This window comes from Haliotis cracherodii, unplaced genomic scaffold, assembly GCF_022045235.1.
Source record: "Haliotis cracherodii isolate W230 unplaced genomic scaffold, xgHalCrac1.p SCAF_20, whole genome shotgun sequence".
Taxonomy (NCBI): domain Eukaryota; kingdom Metazoa; phylum Mollusca; class Gastropoda; order Lepetellida; family Haliotidae; genus Haliotis; species Haliotis cracherodii.
Genome location: NW_027266276.1, coordinates 2,626,767 through 2,650,339, shown reverse-complemented (window position 1 = coordinate 2,650,339; position 23,573 = coordinate 2,626,767). Strand labels below are relative to the sequence as shown.

Genomic DNA, 23,573 nt, shown 5'->3' with positions numbered 1-23,573 from the left:
CGCAATTTCCGATTGGATTTAACGTAAAAGGATAAGCGTGGTGAAATGAAGTCCGTTTAAACTATCTTGACAGATATCGAGACTTACTTGTAATGATCCGGTTGTGCCATCAGTGTCCTCTTCGAAGCCTGTTTTGTGGTACTGTTTCGGGAGTTGTTTGTTCACGACTGCACGACCAGATCACTCAAAGTGAACATTTCCGATACAAACCATTCGAAAACTCCGTAGAAGTGTGCCTGATTTCTAATTTTTTGGCCCAAAATATCTCAAAGGTGAACAATGACATTCCCTATCTCCAGCGTAAAACGCTGAGTAGATCACGGTTATCTTTTCTTATTCCGGTGGTGACCTTGCCCTTCGTTCGAAGCTGTCAATGACATGCAAGCAGACTTGAGCTGTTGATTTTCACGTCTTCAGTAAAGGGTGGTACAGTAAACATGAATGTCTTTGGCGAACACTGTGATTTCCCTCTTCCAAAATGGTACGGACATGATATGAATTCAGCTGATAGATCAAGGAAACCTCACCATTTTGAATGCACAGACGGGACCCCGGCAGTGCGAGTGACCAACTGTTGGTCCAATATTCAAAGCGCGGCGCTTATATGTGACTTTTCAAATGTTCTTATAGGTGTCCTGCGTACTAACAACATCTGGCGCTTGAATTCTTATAAGTTGAAGAAATTCTTCCAAAAGGATCTTGAACGTCGGTGCTGTTATGTTTAAAAACAGACCTGCAGGTGCTTGTTGTTAATACGTATGCATAGGAATGTAAGCAATGCCCATATTTGGGCATATATCAATATTCATGTGCAACCAGATTTTGCAACCGGTTTCAGTTCAAGTGGTCTGTCAACGAACAAAAGTTGTTATGTATTTACACTTACATACCTTTTTAACGTGGGTAATAACTAAAATACAACAACCAAACTCGTGAATTTTCTATGTTATCTGACCTCGCTTTCGCTCGGTCAGATACCATAGAAAGTCCACTCGTTTCGTAAAAATGGTATCTGACGAGAATGAGTCTAGTATTCTCTTTATATCACCCTTAACAACCCTCAAAAGATCACACTTGTGTTCCACTGTTGCCTGATTCAAAGACTAATCTTTAAAGGACCATCTGCTACAATTAAGGCCCAGATCTCACGAACACCCTATCTAGAGTGCTGTTCAAATTACGTAAGCATCCCATCACTTTCATTTGTGACACTGAGCAAATGTTCCACCAATTCAAGGTGAACAAGGAGCATAGAGACTTTCTTCGATATATGTGGCGGAAGGATTAAAACTATAACTAACACCCTGTAGAATAAAGAATGAATGTTCACCTCTGTGAAGCCACATCCTTCAATTTCTATAAGTGTTGAACAAACCATTGTTTAAAATATTTTGACCCATAGACGGGATCGAACACATAACTTTGCCTTTATCTTTGAAAACATGAAAAGAAAGCTTCTAGCTCTTCTACGAAGAAAGTTATTTCCGCCTCGTATTATCCGTACAGAGTTACTAGGGGTCGCTCTATGGCGGACATTAGTGATAAAGAGCGCACATACACTGCACCACAGTGCGATATCGGCGGGAGATACAGTTTATTGACCGAAGAAGGAGGGAAGTTACTGTTAGAATGACATGGCGAACAAAAGATAAATAAGAAGATACAATGACAAGCAATCAAGTACAAAAGGTGTTGGGATCAATATCGAAGTTATTGGAATGCGCAATATGGTGAGATATGAACGTAAACAATCGACCCGTTGACAATTTCACTGTGGTTTGAGTGTGTCAGTCGGTTACGTAAATGATAAAAATATATACGGTTAATGTTCATGATGGAATTGTGACAATTAACCTGTCAAGTTGACAATTTGATTCATTACCAAACAGGATTGTGTATACTTATTTATGGGGAGGTAAAACTGATGCAAGTTAACCGACGAGTTTGACTACCAGCAGTGGAAGAACGGCAAGTTTCTAGCTGTCTAGAGCCAGTGTTGTCTGTCACGTAGGCTAGATGACAGTACTACAGACTAGGCCCGGGACGAATCAAAATTTACTACCCGGGTACCCATCCCGCGATTACCCGACACTACCCGGGTACCCGCTACAGGTCTCAGCGTTTTGTTACAAAATGTCCAGTTGAAAATAATTTGAGCGTAGCCCTGGTAAACTGTATTTAGATACATGTATAAAACGATGTTAGTCATGCATACACTGAAGTTGACTGAAGTGTTATTTTTATTCAAACCTATAAAGGTCAGAAGCACAAGAAAGAAATGCGAACATAGGTGACTTGTACTGTGACCATAGAGTTCTATATATTTTTAATTTTAATCATTAACAATATATCGGGGGGCAAGGGTGGCCCAGTCGTCTAAGGCGCCACGATTCGCTGTGCAGAGTTGCGTCCCTTGGGCACGCCAGAAACCTATGATTGTGGGTTCGAATCCCGGTTCGCCCCGATTATGTTTCTATAGGTTTGTCATCACCATACCCGTGCTCGTGGGTTTCACCGAAGTGGTAAATGTCTGAGACCTGCATCACTTGGGGCTTTCCTCCTACATTAAGCTGACATGCCGTGATATAACTGGAATACTGTTAAAACCCAACTCACACACACACACACACACACATTAACAATATATCACATGACTAACCACGGGTCCGGGTAGTCCTGTGGGTACCTGAGTCCTACTTAGTACCTACCCGAGTACCCGAGTTACCCGTCCCAGCCCTACTACAGACAGGTAGTTACTAGTTGGGATGGGTATTCGAGGTTTAAAGTGTATCACAATATCTTGCGATGCACAAGACCGCATTGCAATATGTATCACGATATATTGTATTTAATTATAAATTTTGAATTCAGAAGCAATCTGATACATTGAGGTATGAATGGAAGTTCATAAATGGAACAAAACAAGATGGTGGTACAATAAAGTGTTTACTCGGTCAATAAATATGCAGCCATCTTGCGGCCCTGGATGCATGCTCCGGGGCCGTGAAGGCATTTGGCAAGAAAAACACGATTAAAAAATTGCCATTTGACATCACCCGATATATAGAGCATGAAAACATATTGTGATACATATTGTGGAAAGAATGAAACTCATTTTACCGATATACCAGTAATTCCTCACACCCTTAGTTACAAGGTAGTGTTGTGAATCGGTTAAAAATGTCAAGACTGATTTTTGTTTGAAAAGGAAATCAATTATCGATTGATCATGAATGAGAATAGAAGGTGGTGAGGTGAGGATTTAATGTCGCGTCCAAATGTGTGGGTGGGTGAGTGTACTTATGCCGATTTTATAGTGCTAGCTCACTGAGATACCATGCCGCAGTTTAACATGAATACCCCACTCAGACCCAGTATACTGACACCGAGCTGACCAGTCCTTATTTTAGGCCCTTAATGCCGAGCGCCAGAAGGGTGACAACATGTAACATCTTTGGGTATGACATGGCTGGGGATGAGCCTCTGACCGTCGCTCTCCGGGCAGTTGCTGTACCACTAGGAATAAGAATAGAAGACATTTGGAGTGTTCTCATTAGTTTTCATATGAGTGAGTGAGTTGGGTTTAACACCGCTTTAACAATGTTCTAGTTATATCACGGTGTGGCTTAATGTGGGAGGAAAGCTCGAAGTGATGCAGGTCCCAGACTTTTACCACCTCGGTGAAACCCACGAGCACGGGTATGGTGCTGACAAACCTAGAAACATAATCAGGGCGAAAGTTTTCATATGAACAGCTGAGCCATGTTCTAAAATAGTTTACTGCTTTTGTTGATTGTTTTACTGCAGATTAGTAACCATGGACTTGATTGTATTATGAACTTTGAGGCTGGAATCTTATTATCTTCATGATAAGGGTTGTATTTCAGCCTTGATCTTCTGAAGAACCCTATTGCAACAAGATGCCATCACCATTTCTGCAGGTAAGCAATAATCGTATATGTGTCCCATATTTTCTTGCATATAATGCACACTTTTTTACTCTTTTCCCAAAATGAAGGCATTCTGTGAGAGTTGCACATGATACACGCATTAGGGGTGAAACGATACAGCAAGGTTATGATACGATAGGTATCAAGATACATAGGCCACAATATGTTACGTATCGTGGTAACCATATTTACGTCAAATCGTGTGGACACTTCTTACTATAAATATTTCAGAGCAGGTTCAAAAGGATTTGGTTGGTTTGTTGTTTAACGCTGCACTCAGCAATATTCCAGCTATATGACGGCGGTCTGTAAATAATCGAGTCTGGACCAGACAATCCAGTGATTAATACCATGAGCATCGATCCACGCAATTGGGATCGATGACATGTATCAACCAAGTCAGCGAGCCTGATGACCCGATCCCAGCATAGTCGCCTTTCACAGCAAGCATGGGTTGCTGAAGACCTGTTCTAAAGGAAAAGCTAGCTGCAGACACGTTTGTGGTAGTGAACTGGAGAAGCTAATTACATCACATTTTGCAATATTTGACAGACAAAAATGCTGAGGTCATTAAACGAGTAGTAAGTAATTTATTTTAGCAAGTGTATTGTCTTGTATCGATACAGAAAAAGCATCATGTATCGTATCATCGCACGAAAACTCACGGTGCACTGATGTATTTTTCACCCTTAGCTTGCAAACATATGAGTTCTCTTCTTTTCTACTGAAAAGATTTAGAGTGGGTGCACACTATACTCAAGAAAATATAGTAAGTTATTGCATTGCCTTGGCGTTAGCGGGTCAGAACCAGTCCCCAGCAACCTATACTTGTCCTTAGGTATAGGAGCTGTCTAACATCAAATTGGGGATTGGGTGAGCACAGGTTTATAGACTTGCCTGTGTGTGACCGTTCTATGATTGTCACGATGACGTTGGATTATTGATCATAACAACATCAAGCATTACATTTACATTAAATCGCTTACTCTTCAGTTGTCTGCAATGTTTAGGAACATGTGGTCTTTTTGAAATGAATGAGTTTGGCATTTGTGGTGCTACCTGTGAATGTTTTCTATAACTGTAGGTAGATCATCAATACGTGCAGTATGCTGTGTAATGAATGATTAGACCTGTGAACATCCGGGGTAGAATAGGTCTTCAGCAACCCATGCTTGCCGAAAAAGGTGACTATGCTTGTCGTAAGAGGCCACTAACGGGATCGGGGGGTCAGGCTCGCTGACTTGGTTGATGCATGTCATTGATCCCAATTGCGTGGATTGATGCTCATGTTGTCAATCACTCGATTGTCTGGTCCAGACTCGATTATTTACAGACCGCCTTCATATAGCTGGAATATTGCTGAGTGTGGCGTTAAACAACAAACAAAGAATGAATGAGTAGCAAGTGTAAATTGTTGCATGAAGTTGTCACATCTCGCCAGCCTGTGACGAAGGTACTAGGTTGGCTGCAAAGAACTCTGGGTAAGAAAATGTAAAATGTCCCAGATGAAGTTTTAGCCTGGGACGTTTTTGAAGTCAGATTGTTTTTTCAGTTAGTTTCAAAATATACAACTTCTTTTGTATGTTTAGAACTCTGAAAGAAGGAAGAAAACAATTATTTTCTTAACATTTTGGTTGGTGTGGAGAGGACATTCAGCGAAAAATTACAATTTTTTGGGTAAAATCTTGAGGCAAAATGTTTTTGTCCGGCATACTTTGGAACAAACTATTTCTTTTTGTTTATTTGTTTTAAAATCCCGCATCCTTCTCCTTTCCACCTCCCAAGAATATAAAATGACTAGTCCCTAATGATAATACTTTGCATTTTGGGATTCTCTATAAGCATGATAAGGTGTGGAATTGAGGATATGTAATCTGTATATTTCCTCTACCCCAACATTCACAGACACATCTTCACTGGGCAAAGGTGTTAACTGACTTTAAAAGGCCAGTTTCCTCCCTTGCCGAACTAGGCCGGAATTTTAGAGTTACATTTTGGCTGCACTAGCTAGTCTATGCATAGTCCAATCAAAATCTTGTAATGAACTAGACATCCGGTTCATAAACAACATGGATTTCAACGTGCAGATTTCGTCAACTGGGAGTCGACAGATATTTTGCAAATCTTTTTATGTTTTTAATCAAGGTGCTCAAGTGATTTGATGCACTTCGCGTGGTAAGACCTGTTTTATTACAATAGATATTTTGATTATCAATCAGATCGTCTTAACTGGGTGCCGCCATTTTGTTTGAAGCAAATGCAAGTGATATATGAGAGCTTAAATCTAATTAGCCAATATGAGGAACGTAGAAGCAGAGCTCCAGATAAGCTGCCTATCTGCGTAAAATACACATAAGAAATGCAGAAATACGCAGTAAAATAAAATCCAAGCTTATCAAATACTCAACGAACATTACAGATATGCTACAAAAATAAAACTTGTGCGTATCATCAAAATATTGTGAAGTAACCCTGCGTATTCGATTAGCAAATCAGCAACTTATTTTGAAATTATAAACGGGCATTCCGTCAACATTGCCAAACTCCACGATGACAGTTACATCATGATCATTTGCCATCACACTTTCTTGTGGAAGTATCGTGGTATTTTTGAGTCCTATAAAGCTCTCGAACCCACACGAAACCAGTTTGCAGGGCCTAGATGGATAGTGTTTTTAAATATTTAACTTAAATACCCACATGTGTAAAAACTAGTGGGTAACAGAAATTTGAATACCCAGATCGAACTACTGATACCCAATGATTTTTAAATACATGGGTAAAATACCCACATCACCAAAAGCTTATCTGGAGCTCTGTAGAAGGGACGTAGACACTGGTGGCGCATCTTGCCGAGGCAAGAGGGTTAACTGATTTAAAAGTCCAGTTTCTACCCTTGCCGAACTAGGCTGGAATTACTTAGCTTGATCGTTGCGCCACCAGTGGCTATTAACAGTTATGTCCCTTCTATGCCTCTCCTATGGACCAATCAGATTCCACCTCCCGTATCACTTGCGTTTGCTTCACACAAAATGGTGGTGCCCAGTCAGGACAATCTGATCAATGATCAAGATCTATATTGTGATAAAACGGCCCTTACATCGCGAAATGCATCAAATCACGTGAGCACCTTGATTAAAAACAGGAAAAGATTTGGAAAATATCTGCTGACAATGAGTTGGCGGTGCACATGCTTGCAAATCCTGCAATTGACCGAAATCTGCACGACAGTTTACGAACCAGATTTCGATTTCGGTGTGCGAGTTTGATTGAACTATGCATAGACTCGTTAGTCCTGCCAAAATGTAACTCCATAATACCAGCCTAGTTCGGCAAGGGTAGAAACTGGACTTTTATAGTCAGTTAACTCTCTTGCCTGGGGAAAATGATGGTGGCGCTACGATCGAACCTGGAAATTCAAGCCATGTTTGGCAAGGGTGGAAACTGGACATTTTTAGTCAGTTAACACCTTTACACCAGGAAGATGACATAGACATGATAGTCTAGGTGTGACAGTGAGTGGTTTCTGCTTCTAGATTCTGCATCACAGAGTTTCTGAAGACCAAGACACATGTGCCATGTCCGCTGTGCAAGGAGCCAGTAACGAGAAGGTGAGAAATAGCAGTGGCCATACCTAACTCTAACTTGAACCCTGTCGCTAACCCTAACCATATGGAAGTATTCACTCTGTACACAGGGATTCTGGGTTAGAATAGGTCCCAATAACCTATGCTTGACTCTCTAGGGGATTCTGGGTTAGAATAGGTCCCAATAACCTATGCTTGTCTCTCCAGGGGATTCGGGTTAGAATACTTGCGCCTGTGCTTTTCTCCCCAGCCTCGGTGGCTGAGTGGGTTAGATCGCTGACTTTGTATGCTGGCGATTAGGTGCCTAACCCTGGCAGGTGTCGGTTCGAATCCCGGACGAGACTCAACCCCAAAAAGCACTAGAATCTGTACTTTACTAAGAAAGTGTTATCCCAAATATAACATTAGTTACATTTGACCACTTTCTAAATGGCATTGTGTATTCATAGCTTTCGACCGTTGGAGCCGTGCCAATTTACACTTGTCAGAGGGGTACTCAAAGTACGTGATCTAGACTACCAGTTGTCGGACTTTCATTTTTGTGGAAGCCTCGGTGGCTGAGTGGGTTAGATCGCTGACTTTGTGTGCTGGCGATTAGGTGCCTCACCCTGGCAGGTGTGGGTTCGAATCCCGGACGGGACTCAACCCAAAAAAGTACTAGAATCTGTACTTTACTAAGAAAGTGTTATCCCAAATATAACGTTAGTTACATTTGACCACTTTCTAAAGGGCTTTGTGTATTCATATGCCTGTCTTGCCAAAGGATTTTGGACCCGTGAACATCCGGCGTAGAATAGGTCTTCAGCACCCCATACTTGCAGTAAAATGCGATTATGCTTGTCGTAAAAGGCGACTAACGGGATCGGGTGGTCAGGCTCGCTAACTTGGTTGATACATGTCATTGATCCCAATTGCGTGGATCGATGCTCATGGTGTTAATCACTGGATTGTCTGGTCCAGACTGGATTATTTACAGACCGCCATCATATAGCTGGAATATTGCTGAGTGCGGCATTAAACAACAAACCAACCAACCAACCCCAGCAACCTATGCCTGTCGGTGTGACTAAGTGGATCAGGCTGTCAGGCTGCGTGACAAGGTTGATAGTGTCATCATACCCCGATTGTGTTGGGCGTAATGCGGGTCGAAACACTGGTTTGTCAATATATTTACAGTGCTGCCGTGATGCAAACAAAAGTTTCCTCTCTCTTGTTTGTGGACAGATGAGTTACCTGTATCTGTTCGAAGTAAAATAAGTAAAGTAAAGTAAGCTGATAACAAAATCTCGATGGCTAACCAGGATTGGTTCTGGGACTTCGTTGCTTGTTTGAGAATCTCTGGATGATGTTGATAGTTGTTCATGCTTTCAGTCACTGGTTTATCTGGTCCAGCAGTATTGCTGACTGTGGCATAAAACACCATTCACTTGCTTGCTTTCCAGGAGTCTGCAGGATCAAGACAGACTGTCGGACATTGTGGAGCACGTCCGAGGTCTGATCACAGCCTACCAAGAAGACACAGGGGAGTTTTGTGAGTAGACCTGCTTCTGTTTCTATGAGGGAACTCGTTGGGGGAAATTGAAGTAAAAAAAGTTCCTCTGACACCCCATACCAGTTAAGAGACAACAATGAAGGATGTTGTAGTGTTGACTATTCAGCCCTGCTGATGGGGACATCAAACCCATAAGTGATAACGGCTGCCCACTTGCTAAACTGGTGAAAATATTAATTAATTCTAACACAGAAAACTGTGAAATACACTGCTTTCAGTTTTTCTAACAAACCCCGTCTCCCAGACAAACATCCAGGCGTGTATGTGAGTGAGGTCACATGTGTCATGTTTTCCCCCTCCAGTCAGCCCATCTCGAGGTCACTTGTGTCATGTTTTTCCCCTGCAGTCAGCCCATCTCGAGGTCACTTGTGTCATGTTGTGTTTCCCCCTTCAGTCAGCCCATCTCGAGGTCACTTGTGTCATGTTTTTCCCCTGCAGTCAGCCCATCTCGAGGTCACTTGTGTCATGTTGATTTTCCCCCTCCAGTCAGCCCATCTCGAGGTCACTTGTGTCATGTTTTTCCCCTGCAGTCAGCCCATCTAGGGGTCACTTGTGTCATGTTTTCCCCCTGCAGTCAGCCCATCTCGAGGTCACTTGTGTCATGTTTTCCCCCTGCAGTCAGCCCATCTCGAGGTCACTTGTGTCATGTTTTCCCCCTGCAGTCAGCCCATCTAGGGGTCACTTGTGTCATGTTTTCCCCCTTCAGTCAGCCCATCTCGAGGTCACTTGTGTCATGTTTTCCCCCTCCAGTCAGCCCATCTCGAGGTCACTTGTGTCATGTTTTCCCCCTGCAGTCAGCCCATCTCGAGGTCACTTGTGTCATGTTTTCCCCCTCCAGTCAGCCCATCTCGAGGTCACTTGTGTCATGTTTTCCCCCTCCAGTCAGCCCATCTCGAGGTCACTTGTGTCATGTTTTCCCCCTTCAGTCAGCCCATCTCGAGGTCACTTGTGTCATGTTATGTTTTCCTCCTCCAGTCAGCCAATCTCGAGGTCACTTGTGCCATGTTTTCCCCCTGCAGTCAGCCCATCTCGAGGTCACTTGTGTCATGTTTCCCCCCTTCAGTCAGCCCATCGTGAGGTCACTTGTGTCATGTTATGTTTTCCTCCTCCAGTCAGCCCATCTCGAGGTCACTTGTGTCATGTTTTCCCCCTTCAGTCAGCCCATCTCGAGGTCACTTGTGTCATGTTTCCCCCCTTCAGTCAGCCCATCTCGAGGTCACTTGTGTCATGTTTTCCACCTCCAGTCAGCCCATCGCGAGGTCACTTGTGTCATGTTGTGTTTTCCACCTCCAGTCAGCCCATCTCGAGGTCACCTGGGAACAGACTTCTTTCCCTGCACCCCCGAGCCCATCTTCCCAAGGGAGACAACTGCCAGCAAGAGACAGGTTGGTAATAACCTCATGTGGTACCAAGTGTCTGGTTGTACCAAGTGTCTGGTTGGTCAGCTATGACAACAGTCTCAGAGATTTGTGTAGATCTGCATTGAGCAGTGTTCCTGTTTTCTGGTAATTACCCGTTTTGTTACCAGTAAAATGAGGCTTGAATCGTTAATAGTTGTGACTGCCAGTCCCTGTTGACCGGCAAATAAAGTACCTTGTAAATCTTTGTTAGTTGAACGAAACATCGTCGATAGTCAAAAAAAGTATACTTTTCGAATGAAGTCAGCTCGTCTGTTATCATCAGGGTTTCCCATTGTCTATTTTGAGTGCAAGGAAATAATATTGTCTATTTTGAGTTCAAGGAAATAATATTGTCTATTTTGCGTGCAAGGAAATAATATTTTCTATTTTGAATTCAAGGAAATAATATTTTGCTTTGCTTTGAGATTAAATATCTATTTGTAGTGACTTAGTCTCAAGTGAAAGTAAAATATTCAGAAATAAAGAGTAAATTGTGATTGAACTTCGTGTGAATGATGTGTAGATCTAAGTAAGTTACTTCAGAAATGACATCACTGAATTTGTCAGCAATGAAAGAACTCAGCATTGAAATTGATGTTGAAAGGATTTAAACCAGGTAATTTTTATACGTTTTTTATTTGTTCCATGTTGGGACTGACAAAAATTAGGTAGGATTGGTAATTTTTATAGTTGCCAATCCTCTGGGACTGGCAGTTTCAAAAGCCAGCACGAACTCTGATATTGGAGGCAGATATTTGGCCCCAAGTCTGCAGCAAATGTCCGTAACAATTCCCAAATTGCAATGAAACATTTCCAAGTTTTGTGTGCTGTGGTAATAACTAGTGTTATCATGGTTATGGCTTTGTGGAGGTGACATGTGTTTCACTGACAACATGACCAATATAGAGGCAGAGGCTTTAATCATGTTAATGCCTAGTTCATTATTGCATTGAATACATATGTATACTTATTAGCCTATTGCCATTATTGCCTTATTTAAGGTGTCCTGCAACCTCATTGTAAAATTGTGAGAGGTTCTTTCTACCTTCAAGTGAGATCTGCTGAGTGGTTTTACATTTGAAGTGTTAGACCTTCTTGGAGGTTTTACTGTTGAAATGTAAGACCTTCTTGGAGGTTTTACTGTTGAATTGTAAGACCTTCTTGGAGGTTTCACATTTGAAATGTAAGACCTTGGAGGTTTTACTGTTGAATTATAAGACCTTCTTGGAGGTTTTACATTTGAATTGTAAGACCTTGGAGGTTTTACTGTTGAATTGTGAGACCTTCTTGGAGGTTTTACTGTTGAATTGTAAGACCTTGGAGATTTTACATTTGAATTGTTAGACCTTGGAGGTTTTACATTTGAATGGTTAGACCTTGGAGGTTTTACATTTGAATTGTAAGACCTTGGATTGAATTGTTAGACCTTGGAGGTTTTACATTTGAATTGTAAGACCTTGGAGGTTTTACATTTGAATTGTATAAACAGCCTCTTAACTGCATCTTATATTGATTTTTGCTTGTCACAATTCTTTTCACATGAAAATTTCCTGATGAGAATTGAACGTGCAACCTCACATTACGTTTTGTAACCCACTGTTGTCCCATGAGGCACTGGGGCAGGTGATGAAAGGGTGTTCAATCCTACATGTCATGACTTCACTTCTCTTCATGGTCACACTATAAGGTATCCCCACGTTTTCTCATCCTTTTTGGTATTTCTTAGTTAGTTACAACACTCGTCAATTTTGGTCATGTATTTACTCTAATACCTGTGAAGATCTGGGGTAGAATAGGTCTTCAGCACCCCAGGCTTGCTGTAATAGGCAACTAACAGGATCGGGTGGTCAGGCTCGCTGACTTGGTTGATGCATGTCATGCTATCCCAATTGCGTGGATTGATGCTCATGATGTCAATCACTGGATTGTCTGGTCCAGACTCGATTATTTACAGACCGCCGTCATATAGCTGGAATATTGCTGAAAGCAGCGTAAACAACAAACAAACAAACAAATTTAACTGTAACATACACGATCACGCTAGTGATGTCTGTATGATCATGCAATACGTACAGAGAAGTACCAGTTGCTGGTACCCTGGGTGTTGAAACAGTCACATGTGTTGTCAGGCCAGGAGAGGTGGGAAGCAAGCCACAAGACGTGTTGACAGTCCAGGAGATGCAGTACCGGCAGGGAGGTGAGACCAGGACACATACTGTCTACAGGGGCGGTCGGGTAGCCTAGTGGTTTAAGAGTTAGCTCGTCACGCCGAAGACCCGGGTTTGATTCCGAACGTGGGCACAATGTGCGAAGCCCATTTCTGGTGTCCCCCGCTGTGATATTGCTGGAATATTGCTAAAAGCGGCGTAAAACCATACTCACTCACTACAGTCTACATTTATGGAAGAATGAAAATTGGCCAGATAATGTCACAGAGAACTTGCCATCAGGGCTGTATGAACAAACAAAATACTACTCTTGCTGGCATTATGTTGTAACTCTTATATATTGAGTATCTGTCCTAACTCTGACTTGCAGGTGGGGTGGGGGTATATTTGATAGAGACACAATATATTATTGTTGTTGTTTTTTTGTATCAAAGCATTTTTATGAGTGAGTGAGTGAGTGGTTTTACGCCGCTTTTAGCAATATTCCAGCAATATCACGGCGGGGGACACCAGAAATGGGCTTCACACATTGTACCCATGTCGGGAATCAAACCCGGGTCTTCGGCGTGACAAGCAAACGCTTAAAACCACTAGGCTACCCGACTGCCCCCGCATTTTTATGAATCAGAATGATATAACATTAGTGAGTGAGTGAGTATGGTTTTACGCCGTTTTTAGCAATATTCCAGCAATATCATGGCGGGGGACACCAGAAATGGGCTTCACACATTGTACCCATGTCGGGAATCGAACCCGGGTCTTCCGCGTGACAAGCGAACGCTTTAACCACTAGGCTACCTGACCGCCCCGATATAACATTAGTGGAACAAAACTAGAACCCATGCACATGCTGTCTATTGTATGATTCTGCACTCTACTTGGAGATGGTTGTCTTTGCTGAAGTAAAGTCTAAAAAATATAATGCATATAATTTCTGGGTCCAAGAAACACTTCACACACGATGGCGATTAGAAAGAAGAATGAGTTGGTAGAGCACGTGGTCAAAGCATGGAAGGTTGCTGGCAGGAGAGCATGTTATTGACCCAGCTGTTGGTCGTTACCATAGAGATGCTGGGGTGTGTTTGGGTTAATGTTTTTGTTTGAGAAGCTGGAAATATGATTCAAGAACATTTCCACTAGGATAGAAGAAGATAGAAGATGTGCATAGTGTGAGGTAGAAAAAGTATATAAATATAGAATTTATACTAAAATTTCCTGTTTTGTTCTTTGACATTCCAGTCATGCCCAACATGAAGAAACTACAGAAAAACTTGAGACTCGTCTACATCGGCCAGCTCTACACTTGAGAAACACTGGCAGCACAGGAACACGCAACAGCAGGAAGACGCGACGCAGTCGACAAGACCACGTGCCATTGCATGGAGGAGAGGAGCGAGTGGGAGATGGAGACAGACGGGAGTCAGATGAGAGACGAATGTCGGCTTTAGAGCAAGAGGGAGAAAAACTTGAGTCAGATGCTAGACATATGTCAGCTTTAGAGCAAGAGGCAGCGTTGTTGAAGTACCTTGTAGAAGGGTCATGTGGAGTCAACAAGAGTTTGACTGTCAGTGGTTACAGTGTTGGTACAGATGAGGATTCGTCCATCAAGGTTTTGTCTGGCGGAGGTGGAACAGGAGATGCTTCGGATGAGAGGTCTACAGGTCAAAGGGAAGCGAGGGTCAGTGAAGGAAATGACAAGTCTTGTGGCGGGGCAGTGGTCATTGATGTGGATGAATGTTTAAATAATGAAACAAGGTCAGTAGAAGTTAAAACACTCGGAAATAGGGAGATCATAGAAAGAAAGGGAGATAACTTTTGTATCGACACGATGGACATTGATACGAACGATTGTTTCAAAACTGAAACAAAATGTGTGGCAAATAATAGCACAGTTGGAAGTAAGGGTGTCAGTCCTGTTTGTGTTGGTGTGGAAGAGAAGGATGGCCGTCTGTCCCGAACATCAGAGAAACATATTTCCCGGATTGAACAGATTTTACAACTGACCCCAGAAACTGAATATGAGGGGGAAAGGTGTGGGTCGGATGTTAGCGGCGATGGGGGTCTGTTATTTCAGTCTCAGGAAGTCAAGAAAAAGGAAAAACCGATAAAATCTAAACTCAGCATCTATACTGGACGGGCAGCAAGGGGAACCGCAGGATGGAAGAACAAGACCGAAACAACACAGAAGTCTCAATATGAGACAGACTTTCATGAAGGAAGTCCTCTCAGCAGCGTGGACGCTCCCAACTTGACTAAGGACTTTCACAGTGTTGGTCCAGTGAAGACGTACAGCAAGGCTCAAGTGAGGAAGCATCAGAAGTCCAGCATGGTGGCACAGTGGATAGAGGAAGCACAGCATGCCACAGACAAAGGAAACTTCTCTCAGAATGATTCTCTGGCTAGTAACCATGGCAACATGGTGTCAACGAGTACAGTGAATTGTGAACAGATTGTGATTAATGTAGACAGTGAAGTTGAAAACTTTGGATTCAGCGTTTCTGAGAGCAATGCAGCTGGGGGATCAAGACCAAATGTTGCTAACTCGGTTGAGGGAACTCAAGAATCAAGGCAATCGACACAAGCACCTCCAGCCAACAGGAGGAGGATGTTTAAGACAAGAGGGACAAAGGAGACGGAGGTTGTTTCAACAGGGAAGAAAACTACAGAGTCGGAGCTGCCATCGTCAGACCCGTACGAGTTCAAGAGTAGTCAGACTCTGCAACCCAAGCAGAAGATTCAGAGAAAGAGAGGAAGAAAGCCTGGGAAAAAGAAGGGGAACAATTTAAGTTTGAAGATGGATGATCTCCAGACCAAGGAGGCCAGTTTGTCTGAACTGGGAGGAGGTGTAGAGTCTGATATGACTACAAAGAAAGACAAAAGCAAAGCTACAAAACATGTCCATTTCGCTTTGAAAAGTCCTGAGCAGGAACTGAGCAGCCTCATTGAGAAGATCGGAGATGCTGAGGATCATGATTTTGCGTTTTGTACTCAGGATGCTGTGTCCAATATGGCTGAGCAGGAAGGAGATGGTGCTCAACTGGAAGAAGGGTTTGGTGACGTGATGAATGAAGATATTGAGATGATTGATGGCGACGACACAGTTAAGGGCAGCTTTGGGAACGGTCCGACAGATAATGTCAAGTCACAGACCACCAACTCTAGTTCCTCCAACTCAAATGACACAGAGAAGTCTCAGACTATGTCAATAATACCACCAACACCGATGTTGTCAGCTGCTACAGGTCAACCAGTTAAGAGCATTCCGCCATCACACATGGCCCATCATCGTGGACAGGCCAGCAAGGTGACCACTGACCACAGAAATGACGAGGTGCGTCTGACAGATTCAGATTCATGTAGCCAAATGCCTCTTCCCATTCCTCGCAAGAAATCACAATCTTCTGGTAGAGAAACGAAGACAGATGCCAAGAAACTGGATGTAGGGGATGTGGCATCATTGGCAGAGAGCTCCGGACAGTCTCACATTTCACCCACGCCCAGTGTGGAGCTTGTCCACCAACAGGATGTGGAGCTTGTCCACCAACAGGATGTGAACACTGCCAGGCAAGGTAAGATATCTTGATATCATCTACATTACCTGCCTTTCTCTGACTTTTGAGGGCATGTTTGCAGGATCCACCAGTTTGTAAACATTTAGAGCCAGAACAAGGGTGGACTGAGTGAGTGAGTGAGTTGGGTTTAACGCCGCTTTTAACAGTATTCCAGTTATATCACGGCGTGTCAGCTTCATGTGGGAGGAAAGCCCGAAGTGATGCAGGTCTCAGACGTTTACCACTTTGGTGAAACCCACGAGCATGGGTATGGTGCTGACAAACCTAGAAACATAATCGGGGCGAACCGGGATTCGAACCCACAATCATAGGTTTCTGGCGTGTTCAAGGGACGCAACTCTGCACAGCGAATCGCGGCGCCTTAGACGACTGGGCCACCCGTGCCCCCAGAAAAAGGAGGGAACTAACTGAAATTGATATGCTTGTTGTCAAATACACGACACATGCTATGTTCATAACTGTTTTCAACGAAACCACTCAGAGTGCACTGTTATCCCAAATAACTTTATCAAAAATATCCCTTTTTTAAATTAATATATTTTATATCCCTTTCATATTCATATGTGTAATGTGTTGAAAACAGTTACCAAAATGATCCAACTGGCGAGAGCTAAACTGTGGAGGTCCTGGTTAAGAGACCCTGGAGATCTTGGTTAGAAATGGTCTTCAGCAACTCATGCTTGTCCTAAGACGCCACAATCGGGATCGGCTGGTCAGGCTCTCTGACTTGGTTGATGCATGTCATATCCCAGTTGAGGAGTTTGATGCTCATGATGTCAATCACTGGATTGTCTGGTTCAGACTCGATTATTTACAGACTGACGTCATATTGCCTGAATATTGGAGAGTGCAGCGTTAAACAACAAGAAACAATATGTAAACCATGTTCACACAAGTCTAGGGGCGGTCGGGTAGCCTAGTGGTTAAAGCATTCGCTTGTCACGCCGAAGACCCGGGTTCCATTCCCAACATGGGTACAATGTGTGAAGCCCATTCCTGGTGTCCCTCGCTGTGATATTGCTGGAATATTGCTAAAAGCGGCGTAAAACCATACTCACTCACTCACTCACACAAGTCTAATCATGATGATGATGATGTAATCAAGATTTCCTGGTGAAGTTTGCTTGTTTGCACATTAACCACTGCTCTTGTTTTGAATGAAGATTCACATGTGATTGCCGGCTTTTAAAATGCATGAAACAACATAACACATGATATGATGAGGAATTAGAAAATAATCTATCACATCCATGTTATTTCCCACACTGACAACAGCAGCATTTTATGAGTGCTTCAGACAATAATACCATTGGCTAGCCAAGCACACATACCTGCCATTATTAAGGTTTAAAAGCAACTGTCTGAGCAAGAATTGTTTTGCAGGAATAATTCAGCCATAACAGCATGTGTTCGATAAATTCATTGTGTTTTTTTACATCAATAGAGTCTGATAACATGGATAACTTATGACAAATTATAAAAGAATTTGGTCTTTACTTATACTTGTGTTTGATTGGTTATTACTTTGTTAAGTCAAATAACACTTTCCAAATGTAAACATACTAACATGTGCTTGCTGCCTCATCCTACATAAACTAACATGTGCTTGCTGTCTCATCCTACATAAACTGACATGTGCTTGCTGTCTCATCCTACATAAACTAGCAGGTGCTTGCTGTCTCATCCTACATAAATTAACATGTGCTTGCTGTCTCATCTTACATAAACTAACATGTGCTTGCTGTCTCATCTTACATAAACTAGCAGGTGCTTGCTGTCTCATCCTACATAAATTAACATGTGCTTGCTGTCTCATCCTGCATAAACTAGCAGGTGCTTGCTGTCTCATCCTACATAAACTAATATGTGCTTGCTGTCTCATCCTACATAAACTAGCAGGTGCTTGCTGTCTCATCCTACATAAACTAGCAGGTGCTTGCTGTCTCATCTTACATAAACTAACAGGTGCTTGCTGCCTCATCCTACATAAACTAGCAGGTGCTTGCTATCTCATCCTACATAAACTAATATGTGCTTGCTGTCTCATCCTACAGAAACTAGCAGGTGCTTGCTGTCTCATCTTACATTAACTAGCAGGTGCTTGCTGTCTCATCCTACATAAATTAACATGTGCTTGCTGTCTCATCCTGCATAAACTAGCAGGTGCTTGCTGTCTCATCCTACATAAACTAATATGTGCTTGCTGTCTCATCCTACATAAACTAACATGTGCTTGCTGTCTCATCCTACATAAACTAACATGTGCTTGCTGTCTCTTCCTACAGAAACTAACATGTGCTTGCTGTCTCATCCTACAGAAACTAACATGTGCTTGCTGTCTCATCCTACAGAAACTGATATGTGCTTGCTGTTTCATCTTGCATAACTAACATGTGCTTGCTGTCTCATCCGACATAAACTAACATGTGCTTGCTGTCTCATCCTACAGAAACTAATATGTGCTTGCTGTCTCATCCTACATAAACTAACATGTGCTTGCTGTCTCATCCTACATAACTAGCAGGTGCTTGCTGTCTCAGTTCACATGCTTCAGTGTAGAGAGTCACAAGATCAAAAGCCATAATTGAAACAAATCCTATTTGCCTCTGTAGACAATGACATCACTCAGGACGACCTGCCGTCTTCAGCGAACAGCTCCTCCACAGAAGACCTCAACATTTCTCTAGAAAACACGCAGTTTGAAGAAGCTAATCTAGGTATGCCTGGTAAAGTCAACTTTCTCCATTTGATTTGCGAACTTTCACTTCAACTTGAAGCTCTGCTTTGCTAGTCCGACCAAATGGATTGGGTGGTCAGGTTTGGGGACTTTGTTGATTGCGTGTCATCATACCATAGCTGTGTTGCTCATAAAATCAATCACTGGATTGTCTGGTCCAGACTTCCAGGCCACCATCATATGGCTGTAATATTGCTGAATACAGTGTTAAGCAACAACAAACGATCAGATCAACTTGCAATTCTGCAGGTGCTTGTTTTACTGTTGACTCACTCTATTTTGTGTCTGTTTCAGACATTCAGCCTGATGAAATCAAGAAGCAACTCTCTCAGATGTCAGAGGACAGTCAGTTGTCCAAGGCTGATGGATGCCCCGGACGTCATCGAGATGGAAGCACTGTAAAAGATACTGATGGTAACAAGACCCCTCGCCAACGTAGACCATCGTCATCTACTAGCAAGCAGAGCAATAGTGAGGAAAGACAACCTGTAGTAAGCCTCAATCGAGCACCTTCACAAGGTGGACAGTCCTCTGCTGGTAGAGTACATCACAAAGCACAGGAACGATGTATTGTAAGTGACAATCAAGGATTCGCTCTAGCTGACCAGTGTTCAGAGGATGAGGTCGAGACTACTGCTGCAGACACTGCTACCACCATGTGTAATGTTCCACACAACTCACACAACTCACACATCTCACACTCTGTGACTGATGCAGAGAAAATGGGCGCTGCAAACTCAGGGTCTGTGATAGCAAAACACGATGAAGATAGTTGTGATGATAGTGGTATGGCTGTTGGTATTGAGAAGCTCGGGGTTCCGAATTGTAAAAGTCAGAGTGAAGATGCTATTCCTGAAAGTATAGAAGAAGAGTCAGTGAACTTGATAGAAGATACTGCTGAGACCAGCAGAGGCAGATCTACGAGGTCGTTGAGAACTCGAGCAGGCAGACACGAGGCAGCCGGCAGTGTGACCACATGTAAATCTAGAGTTTCTCGAAGGTGTTCAAACAGAAATAAGGACCCTGTTATTGAAATAGCGTGTTCAGATACGGAGGAGGCTGTAGCTATTTGTGATGTAACAGACTATAGGCAGGAGAAACAGAAGTTAAAGGATCCAGTACCGGGAATCTGTCACGTGGACAGCCAGGCGTCAACTCTCCCCACATCCCTACCCGTGGGATGTGATGAGCTGACCTTGCCCCCAGACATGTGTGTCAGTGATGACCAAGAGGCTGCGGATGTTGTGGAAGTTGATGGTGGAGCTGCAGAAGCATCTGTAGATGTTCCTGAAACTGTGACCGAATCCTTGAGTCTACTCGAGCAGCCAGACGAACAGGATGTGACTTCTGGAAGGTCGGGAGAAGCCTCCACTCTTGAAAGTGTCTCCATTCTTAAGAATTCTGACATTGGTTTCAAAACATCTAGGACAAGGAATAGGAATAATCAGCAGAAGGATTCAACTGGAAAAGAAATACGTCAGAATACACAAGCTGTTGACAGAAGAAGCAAGCCTCAGAAGAGAAAGCATCTTGAAGCAGATGATGGTGATGAGGACACCTCGGCCCTCCAGGACTCAGCTGAAGCTCCAGCCATTCCTGAAGTCAGCAGTGCCCCTGTTACGATTACACTTGATGATTCGGATGATGAACCTCTTGTCATTCATAGGCCGAAGAGGAAATGTTTCTCCCTTGATGGAAGTCCTCTGCGAGCTCGACCCAAAGAATCCAGGACAAAATTAAGCAGGAGGGCAAAGCCATCCGCTAAGAAGTCTCTGGAGGCTGAAGGAACATGTGTCAACGGAGATCACGAACCAATGGACACTGACGTGTGTGGCACTGTTGAAAGCAGCAACTGCAAAGGACATAGTTTGGATAAAAATTCTGGCCGTGATAATAATTCAGAGTTTGACATTGTATCAGAGCATCACAAGCAACAGTGTGTTGATGATACTCCACAGCTTGTGAATACTATGTCAGAGAGCTGTCAGGTCCAAGAATCCATGGAGGACATTTTTAACCGAAATACAGAGCAGTCATTGAACATAGTCATTGCTGGAGCAGACGATGCATCACAGAACACACTGGTGCCAACCTGCAATGATGATGATGATGATGTTGATAGTCCCACATGTTCTCCCGAACAAGCCACAGTGAAGGAGTGGAAGTCACAGTTCTTGGACGATGATTCAAGTGATTCTGACAGTCCCAAGACACCAAGATCGGTTAAGAAGGGTGTTAAAGCTGCAAGAGGGTTGGCTTCACTGAAGAAGAAACAGCCCAGCGAAGAAAGTGCCAGCAGTCCAATTGTAATTTCCTCGTCAAAGTCTTCATCGGGGAGAATGCCAGATTCTGTGAATCAAGACATTAGAGTTAAGTCTCAGTCGACCTCATCACAGGAGACATGTCCACCTGCAAAGCAGCAGTTGTCCTTGACAGATTCCGAATGTGTCGGTCCAACTCCGAGTGATGTAACTCATGCTGGACCTGGTTCTGGGAGCAGATCTTTGAAGATGAAAGGAGCTGATTCCATGAGAAGGAACAAGAATGTGTTGGCAGTTGACAGTGAAGATGTTGTATCAGGGTGTGAACTGTCAGGAAGATCCAAGAGAGAAGGGAATGGACTGAAACAAAGACACAAAGGTCAACGTGCTTCACGGGTTAGTCTGCCTCTGATTCATCCATCCACTGAGTATAAGGCTAAATCCGAAAGAAGGACGAAACATGTGTTGTCAAGTGATGATGATGATGAAGTTGCAGCAGTTGAGTCTTCAGGGTGTGAACTCTCGGGAAGATCCAAGAGAGAACCATCTGGACATAAACGAAGATACAGAGTTAACTGTGAAATAAATCTCCCAACAGTTCAGTCCTCCAATGAGGATAAGGCTGATGACGACATTGTGTTGTTGGATGACTTTGAGGAGCCTGCGGCCAGGACGGAGTGTTCCAGCTCTGATGAAGAGTTTGTGCTCCGGGATGACGATGAAGTGATAAGGAAAGCAGACATGCCGGAAGGTGATTCGATGTTTGCAGACCTGCCAAAGACAAGCTCCCCTGTCCATGCCAGTAGCCCTGTGCCAGACCCTGAGGACGAGGTGAGTGACGTTGTGATCTGTTGCTTCATTGATTGATAAATACATCTGATTGAGATGGCTGTATGCTGTTATCTTACTATAGTGATCTTGCTGTGCCATTGCTGAATCACTCCTGATTCGATACTAAATAACTGCTGTATTGATACTGAATCATTGCTGTATCGATACTGAATCACAGCTGTATCGATACTGAATCATATCATTATCGATACCATCTTCCCGAGGCAAGAGTGTTAACTGACTATAAAAGTCCAGTTTCCACCCTTGCTGAACTATGGAGTTAGAGTTTGGCTGGACTAACGAGTCCATGCATAGTCCAATCCAAATCGCGCAATGAAATTGAAATCCGGTTCGTAAACTGACATGCAGATTTTGGTCGATTGCAGGATTTGCAAAACATTTGCTCTGCTAACTCGGTGTCAACAGATATTTTCCAAATCTTTTCATGTTTTGATCAAGGTGCTCAAATGATTTGATGCACTTCGCGATGTAAGATCCGTTTTCTGCGATAAAGATCTTGATGATTGATCAGATCGTCTTCACTGGGCGCCACCATTTTGTTTGAAGCAAATGCAAGTGATACGAGGAGTGGAATCTTATTGGCCCATAGAAGAGGCAGAGAAGGGACATAACTCGTAAAAGCCACTGGTGTCGCTACGATCGAGCTCAGGAATTCCAACGTAGTTCGGCAAGGGTGGAAACCATGAACGAAACAGGCTGCACATGGATTTCTCAGTGGGAGAATAAATCCATTATACCCCCCTTTGAAGCAAAAAGCTGCAAACTATTTCCGAGTCAATCAAAGTTACATGACTCGGCACACGTTAACCTTGGCTCAATCGACCAGCTGTTTTCTATCAATTTATAATTTGCTTTAATTCTTTCACAACAGCAGATTAAAACATGTCGGTGAGATAAATTTGTTGTATCAGTATCACTCGGGAATGTGGGGTTTTATGCCAACCGTCTCCGGCTCATATAAACATGATAAAGCCTAACACCGGATGCATGAAAACCCCATGTTATCCTCGTGTTCCTGTAAATGCAACAGGTTAAAAAATACCCAAGCTATTAATCAAACCCCTGTAACTCTATTAACTTTATTAATTATGTATTTGACATTGGCCATACAATCACGACTTTGTAAACAAGATTTGCAATTACTTTCTGTTTATATCTTAAACGACCGCCTCCGTGGTCTAGTGGTAGAGCGTCCGCCCGGAGAGCGGAAGGTCCGGGGTTCGATCCCCGACCGCATCATACCAAAAGACGTTAAAAGATGGTACTTGTTGTTACCCTGTCTGGCGCTCAGCATTAAGGGGCTAAAACAAGGACTGGTCGGCTTGGGAGTCAGTATACTGTCTGAGTGGGGTATTCATGTTAAACTGCGGCATGGTATCTCAGTGAGCTAGCACTATAAATCGGCATCAGTCCGGACTAGTACAAGCAGCCACACAAACACACACACGTACATGCACATCGTTATATAAGTGCAATAATCTTGGACGCAACGTT

At 43.1% G+C, this 23,573-nt stretch overlaps 1 protein-coding gene across 1 annotated transcript in view; it reads left to right on the top strand.

Moving 5' to 3' along the window:
* The first annotated feature begins 1,665 nt into the window (after positions 1-1,665).
* The window catches only part of LOC139470266 (uncharacterized), a 34,477-nt gene continuing 12,569 nt past the window's right edge, over positions 1,666-23,573 (top strand). The window contains exons 1-9 of the mRNA XM_071252613.1: positions 1,666-1,730; positions 3,888-3,941; positions 7,487-7,561; positions 8,980-9,068; positions 10,383-10,474; positions 12,619-12,686; positions 13,897-16,226; positions 18,842-18,946; positions 19,261-22,058. Of these exons, the coding sequence (XP_071108714.1) occupies positions 1,666-1,730; positions 3,888-3,941; positions 7,487-7,561; positions 8,980-9,068; positions 10,383-10,474; positions 12,619-12,686; positions 13,897-16,226; positions 18,842-18,946; positions 19,261-22,058 (5,676 nt within the window). The remainder of the gene's footprint in view (positions 1,731-3,887; positions 3,942-7,486; positions 7,562-8,979; positions 9,069-10,382; positions 10,475-12,618; positions 12,687-13,896; positions 16,227-18,841; positions 18,947-19,260; positions 22,059-23,573) is intronic.